This window comes from Laccaria bicolor, genomic scaffold, assembly GCF_000143565.1.
Source record: "Laccaria bicolor S238N-H82 LACBIscaffold_96 genomic scaffold, whole genome shotgun sequence".
In the NCBI taxonomy this organism is placed as follows: domain Eukaryota; kingdom Fungi; phylum Basidiomycota; class Agaricomycetes; order Agaricales; family Hydnangiaceae; genus Laccaria; species Laccaria bicolor.
Window position 1 is genome coordinate 37,575 of NW_001889967.1, and position 8,094 is coordinate 45,668.

General features: G+C 38.6%; 1 protein-coding gene across 1 annotated transcript; it reads right to left on the reverse strand.

The window, feature by feature from the left end:
• Window positions 1-2,287: 2,287 nt before the first annotated feature.
• LACBIDRAFT_241891 (uncharacterized protein) lies at window positions 2,288-7,627 on the reverse strand (the record flags this gene model as incomplete). Its single annotated transcript, XM_001890432.1, has 2 exons — window positions 2,288-2,605; window positions 7,346-7,627. Coding segments are annotated over 2 exons (600 nt in total), but the record flags the coding sequence as incomplete, so codon positions are not given.
• Window positions 7,628-8,094: the final 467 nt, after the last annotated feature.

Below are 8,094 nucleotides of genomic sequence, written 5' to 3' on the forward strand. Positions count from 1 at the left end.
ACATTTCATTGCAATTTTCATATGGATACCTGGCGCTTTCATTGGATATTTCATTGTTAGCCCCAGGATATTTCATTGTGCTTTTCATCTGAATGCCTGGTGCTTTCAATGGATATTTCATTCTTGTTCCTAGGATATTTCATTGCACTTTTCATAGATATACCTGGTGCTTTCATTGGATATTTCATTGCTAAACCCAGGATATCTCATTGTGCTTCTCATTTGGATGCCTGGCGCTTTCAATGGATATTTCATTCTTATTCCTAGGAGATTTCCTTGCACTTTTCATATGTGTACCTGGCGCTTTCTATGAATATTTCATTTTTAGCGGCAGCTGACCTTTCAGGGTCCAGGGTGCATTTCCAAATGTAAAATAGCAATAAAATCAGGAAAAATTAGGGCTCATTGCTGATCATCATGTTGGGTAACATTGTCAGGGTCCAGGATCCAGTTTCAAATATGGTAATATATCCAAAAATAGCCAGAAAAATAGCGGAAAAATTGAATATATATAAAAATGGTGTACAGAACATCAGGCACTGCCTTCAGGGTCCACTTCAGGTTCCATCCCAAAAGGGAAATATCACCTGGTTTGACCAAAAAGTGAATAAAACCAAGCAGAGAATGATTTTACCTATCAGGGTCCATGTAATGGGATGTTGGGATGATGGTCACATGACCAATTACCAAAAATGGTCAAAAACAAAAGTTGTAGCCCTACACTGTAGCTTCCTGAATCTGTTCAAATTATGTTCTGAAGTGCTCCCATTGTGGAGATATGAGGTAAAGGAATCCCAAAAGTGTCGTGTTTTTTTTTTTTTTTTTGCATTTTTTTCCATGAAAACAAAACCAAACAATATGATTTCAGTATATTTAGAAGGCTAAAAGAAAGGGCTACAACTATTGTATTGTGGGAAAAATGACCAAAAAAGGAAGGTGCATGCCCTAGAAAAGGAATGGTCAGATATAGACTACCAAGTTTACTGATAGACTACAAAAAAGTCAGACTCAACTACAAAGTTTACTGATAGACTACATAAGACTACAAAAGTCGGACATAGACTACAAATTTTACTGATACACTACAAAAGACTACAAAAGTTGGACTTAGACTACAAAGTTAGGGTTAGGGCTAAAAGGTTATCCAAAGTCAACCTAGCCCATCCATCCCATACATGGCACATATTTGATGGGGAAATGGCTGGGGAATATACGGATACATTGCAGGGACTCTATTCCATGTCTGGTTTGAGGAATCATATGCAAAAGAGAGCATGAGAGCCTTTAGAAAAGGCACTTTTTTAGACTACAAAAGTTTGTAGTGTCTGCTTTTGTCATCAGAAAAGTTTGTAGTGTCTGCTTTTTTATTGGAAAAGTTTGTAGTGTCTGCTTTTTCATTTGAAAAAGTGTGTAGTGTCCGCTTTTTTAGACTACAAAACTTTGTAGTGTGCGCTTTTTCATTAGAAAAGTTTGTAGTGTCTGCTTTTTGAGACTACAAAAGTTTGTAGTACATGTAGGTTATGGTGTCCTTGGCCCTGTCTAGGTTATGGGGATGAGGTTGAAGGATTGACATGATCTTACATATTGCCAGTGCTGCAGCATTAGTTTTTGACATCATGCACAAGTTGTCGTTCACATTAGGAAAGGCTATTCTAAGCTTTTCATATTGATACCTACTGTCCTATCTCAAAACTGATCTGCTGAGTTGACAAAAAATCAGCCCTCTATGTAGATATATATGCACAAGAATATGTGTATACATGGATACATGAATAGTGGATGACTTTCCATAAGCTTTTATTCAAGGGAATAGATTATTTCTTGATATCTTGGCTCTGTTGCTGTGTTGCGGGGCCAAATGGGGATGAAAAATATTATTCATGCCTGTTTTTATGTCTCAATAAACCTTAATCTGTTCATAGGGTCAGACCCCTCTTCATAGATTAAACCTGCTGGAATAAATGAGAATAAACAGTCCCTGGGCCTCATCCTCTCTCCTCATTGGCTGATCATTGATGCTGTTCGCTGCTCCTCTTCCACACATCCTGCCCAACTCCCTCCTCCCATAAAAACAACCTTCTATTGTATTGTAAATGATAGCCTGTCTACATCAGGCACTGTAAACATTGTAATTAACTGCAGAGTACCATGCAGCACAAAGTATTGGGAACGGAATGATAAATATAATCATTTTGCTTGTGGAATGTCAACTTGAATAGATTAATCAATTAAAGTTACCTTTGATCTCTGATGCACCACCAAAATATGATATGTAGGATTAAAAACCTTACAGAAAGTCATCCAGTACAAGAATACAAGAATATGAGTATACATGGATACATATATACAAGAATATGCATATGCATGAATACAAGAATAGACATATATCTATATGTATACATGGATACATGAATCCAAGAATATGCATATGCATGAATACAAGAATAGACATATATCTATATGTATACATGGATACATGAATCCAAGAATATGCATATACATGAATACAAGAATACACATATACATGGATACAAGGATACATATATTCATGACAAGGGGGCCCAGGGATTTCAGAAACAACACAGGGTAGATTTTTTTTTGTAAGCTGTCTGTGATGTCCCTCCCCATCACTCCTTCTAAATAAGGTATGTTTTCATCCAAAAAGGGTATGTTTTCCCCACTGCTCCTCTGAAGAAATTTCTGGCTGGTGGGCCATAAGCATGTGAACCTTAAAATGAATTGCTGCTCCCTTTTCAGGTGTAAAAATCCAGCTTTTTTCACATTTACTTTTGCCATGCAAGTTGCATGCAAGACTGAGCTGAGCAAGAAAAGTGGGAGGGATGACAGATTTTTCATTTCCCTTACACACTGACTTCCATTGTAAGGTATTAACCATTCAACTGCATTGGAGGTGCCACTGATGCATCCAGCATTGCTACATGGCCCCGGGTGTAGATTTTCGAAGCTTATATACTAAATTTTTTTAAGGCCTGCCAGAGGTCTCCCCCCCCACCTACCTCGGGTCACGGGTTGACATCCCAGGGCCCCCTTGATTCATGAATACATGAATACAAGAATACACATATCCAAGGTATACATATATATGTATCCTTGCATTCATGTACCCACATTATACATATATGCATATTCTTGTATGCAGGTATCCATCTATATGCATATCCTTGTATTGGGTATCCTTGTATACACATAGCCATGTGTTCATATATGCATACTCTTGTATTCATGTATCTGTGTATACTGGCATGCGAAAAGAATGGACCACAGTCCAATTTCTGCCATTTTGGTTCTCGCAAATGGCAAACATGATGCGCACATGCAAATCCTTTATAATATATTACATGCAGATATTGGTGTTTAGCAGCATGAGTTTTGGAAAAATCAGTGGACATGTGGATGAGAAATTACCTCAGAAAATTGTTGTATCATGTTGTCACATTGGCCCTGGAAGCAAAGAAGCACAAAACATCATAATTAAAACACACAAGAGCCCCAGGATGTATCTAGAAGATTAATAATGAGTGTACAATTCTTTTGCTACCTTAAGAGCTAAGATCCAAGCAGGAATTGAGTTATAAATAGGTTTAAAAGTCCGGTCTGGTCCGGTTTTTTGATGCCCTGGGCCTTAACTGTAACCATAACTGGTCCACATTTTTCCCAGAAGTCAAAAGACCGAACCGGACCACATAAAACCGCAGTCTGCGGTCTTTTTGCAGTCTATAGACTGGTCTTGGTCTTCTTCGGTTTTAACCGGTTTAAAACCGGTTTTATGGCCGATATTTTAAAATTATGAATGGGTAAATTTGTTAACGTGTTTCGTAGCTTTAAGAAGAGCCCAAGAACGTCAAATCCCGTTGAGAATTGGTGTTTCTATAAAAAAAGTCTTGTACATCTACTATTTTTAACGAAATTTTACATTTTTATTTATATCTTTGTCAATTCTGAACCAATTAATACGTGCTTGGGTGCGTTTTGAAGGGTATTTAGTGGGCTACAAAAATCCGGTCCTAACCGGTCCATTTAGACCGGTTTTCTTGCGGTCTTTAGTTCTCAAAAATCAAAAAACCGGACTGCAGGTCCAGTTTTTTGTGGTCTTGGTCCGGTCTGGTTATGGTCTTTTTCCAGTCACAAGACTGGACTCCCAAACACTAGTTATAAAGCTTACAGATGTACCAAAGGTCCAATTTCTCCCACTCCTCCTTGAAAGCCTCCCATAATTCATGGACATTATGAGGGGATTGCGCGCATGTAGTCATCAATCTAATGCATCCCAGGCATGCTCTGTAATTTTTTAGTCTGGTGATGATGGCACCCAGGGGAGAACCCGGATTTTGTGGTTGAGGAACCATTGGGTTGCCATCTTTGAGGTGTGTTTCAGGTTGTTATCCTGCTGGAAAATGACCTTTTGGGGGTTGCAATTTTAAAATGGGTATACCAACTCCAATGATAAGAAGAATTGTAGTTATATGATAAGGTAGCAGACAGCCATACCTTGCTAACGTCACATGATCTATCCCAAAACGGACATTTTTTCTTCTCATATATTTAGCACGCATTATTTAGCAAATCATTTAAAATCTGGGCCAAGAACTTTGCTTCGCCTTTCCAATGTAATTATGCTGATAATTAATACAGTTACCATACTGTATCATATATAGGATGCACTGGCTGAGAATATAACTTCTCAGTTATTCTGCCTTTTGGCTTAGGTGGTTTCCTGGCTTATGGCAAAGCTGGCTAGGGAATGGATACTGTTAGTTAAACACTTCAAGGTGGCATAGCATTCTTCCTGGCTCATTATGCTGGTGTTTAAAATTGATGGGTTAACAAGCTTCTGTAGCAAGAGGGTGAAACAATGAACAAGGGTGTAATCAAAGTATTGCCCATATCTATGTTAAAAACATGCTGCAAGCATATGCAAAGTATGAGCAAAGTGGGACTGAGTAAGAGATCTTTAGTCACTCCAAAAAATAGAGACCAAAGATGAATGACTTACACAAAGATAATCATTTTCTTCTCAACTGCAATTATATTCTCAAGAATATCATACACTGCCTGGAACTTGCTAGAGATGTAAGAAATCTCCAGGTGGTGACTGAAGATATCCTTGACACTCTGAGGAAGCTGACAGGGAAACTGTTCAGCACTGATGAGTGGCTGAGGTCAGTGCAGATTGACAAGTCATCAAAACTGGTATTGTCAGCAAAGTTGATTGATAAATAAAACCTGAATGATCACCTTGCATGTGTCTCATCTGAAGTCAGGTCTGGGTCCAAAGAAGGATCCCTCGCCAGAGGCAAAAAATCAAGGAATTCATCATCCACAGAAATATCTGTGAGAAGTGGCAGTGATCCAGCCAATAACTGCATCTGGAAACAGACTAGCAAAGATAAATCATGTTAGGATTGCTAAGCATTCATGGTTAGAAATGATACATTCAATGTTTCACCACAAGGTACTCAAGTACGTGATTGTAATTTGTGTGTTTGACAGAATTCAAGGTTACAACAATGTCATGCCAGTACTTGTTATGTGGCCTCAAAAGCATTCTCCCATCACTTGTGTAAGGTGGCCTATATTTCATTACCTTTGATGACATCCTAAGAATGAAGACATATTAGAAAAATCAACAATACTCAGTTGTGGAATTTGTGTTGCTTTCGCAATCAGCCTTTTGTTAGTGCTGCTCAACAGTTTCATGACATATTGGTCAAAGTGTTCCAGATCCTCCAGATTCATGTATTTAACCCTCAGCAACCATAAATAGGCATATAAATCACACAAACTGTTCTGTTGGAACACAGAACTGAGCTTCATGATCCAAGCATTACATGTTTAATGTACCTGAGCAGATGTTGCTGTGATGATAACCATGAATTGTGTTGGTTGGAACACAGCAAGGCCTTTTGACTCTGGGTTCTGCATAAATAAGGTGACCCTCATCTGGAAACCAAAGATGTTAGCAAATGCATACATGTTTAAACCATCAAGTTTACTGCCAATTCTAGGTGATTTTGGAGTCACAACAGTACATGACTTTATGTACCTCAGGTTTCCTAAAAGCCCATATCTGTACCCATCAAAACCTGTACTTTTGGGTGTGTGTGTGTGGGTTCAACGGCTTGGCTCAGCTTATAAGCTTTGAGCTGCTGAGCTGAGCTCTATTTTAAGCCAATTGAGCTGATAGAAACCTTGCAAGGGCAGTGCGAGTATCAATGGACATGACCCTGCAGCCAATGAATAGCATTCATTGAATTTGCCACCAAGAATAGAGGTTCATCATGCAATGTGCAAAGCTCTCTGTTGTTTGCTCCCCAATGGATCTCCTCCTACCCTGAAAAAGGTTTTTCTCACTAAAGCAAACTTGAATTTAAATTTACCAGAAACGTCTGATAGCTTGATGTCAAAAATCTATGAAAAATAGATAAATACAAACCTCATTATGGTGAATTGGGCTCTGTCATCTCTCAAGAGGTGGATGAGGGTGTTTATCCTGACAATATGCCTTTGTACACTGATCTCTGATTTTTTTTTACATTGACACTCATTTCTCCCCTTCTTTGAGAACACCAGCTAGACCTCGACCCTCTCAGACTCTTCTGACAGGCTATCCAACACCCTAGTCTATTTCCTGGCCCAGTCTTTCCATGTGCTATGCTATGATGCCTGCACTCACATTGACTGTGATACACAATGACAATGATATAATGATTGTTGATGAACCTCAAGGCCCTGCAAACAATGAACTTGAACGAAATGAGAGGACCAATGACTTGAATTTGAAGGTGAGGGTTCCATTTTTTCTTGTCATTCTGGAGCTCATTGAATCTCTCCAAAAACTGTGAGTTTGAGAAAAAAAATCACCCCTCACAGCAGAGTTCTCTTGTGTTGTTAGGAAGTTTGATCCTTTTGGTTTAACCATTTCTGACTTGGGCCATCATTACATCTGACAGAAGGAAAAGGCAGTAAGGAAATCAATTTGGTCCTAATCTTTTAAATTCTCAATTTGGGTACTTGTCTTTGGCAGATTCAAGCGCTTTTGAGGAAACAGAAAAGAGGTAGGTTTTATAGACTTGCTAATGATGTTCATGCTGAGTGTAACTATAGATTCAATGGATGTAGAGGTACTGGAATTTGAGGATCTGAAAGGCCACTTATGGGAATTGTCAGAAAGGTTGATGAGTAGATGGTTGCTTGTGAGGTGAGTGGAGATTGATCATCAAAGTTGATGAGTAAATGACACTTTGATGATCATTTGGGGTGTGTGTGTGGGTTTTTGTGGGTATGGGTACAGGTAATGCTAGGAATATCCCAAGTCACCTGTGACAATCCCTAGATTTGAGGATCTGCAGATATTAGGATCTGTGGATTTGTGGATGTAAAATGGTTGATTGCCTGATCCAAGAATCCAAGGATGTAGAGATCCAAAGATCCTGGGTCTAGAGATCCAAAGATCCAGAGATCTGTGAATCCATGGATGTAGAGATACTGGGATCTGAGTATGTGTGAATGTAGACATCTGAAGATCAAAGGATCTATGGATGTAGATCTTGAGATCCAAAAATAGGAATCTGTGGACCCATAACTTTAGAGATACTAGGATCTGAGGATCTGCAGATATCAGAGATGTAGAAGTATATATGAAGATCAGAACACTGTGCACCCTAGAATAGATTAGATTTCCTAGGTCACCAGGGTTTTTTGACTAATCACCAGGTTGACAGGTACTAAACAGGTTATCCAAGACAGGTTCTTTTTTGCCTTGTTTAACAGGTAAAATTCACCTTTTTCTCAAACACCAAATTTTACCTAGTTATTTTTACTCATTATATTTTTAACTGAAGTTAAAAAGACCATGTTGCCAAACATCAAATTCAAGAGTTTGTTACCAGGTCATTTTGACTTGTTTCTCTGGTGAATGCATTTCAATCTCATTTTTGCTATGCAGATAAGTGAGAAAAATGACATTGTATGGTATGCAATTTTGCAGAGCAAAACACCACCAATGTATATGGGTGCACTCAAATTGAGCTATATATTGTATGAGTTGCTTGACTTATAGCAATCCTTGATGGC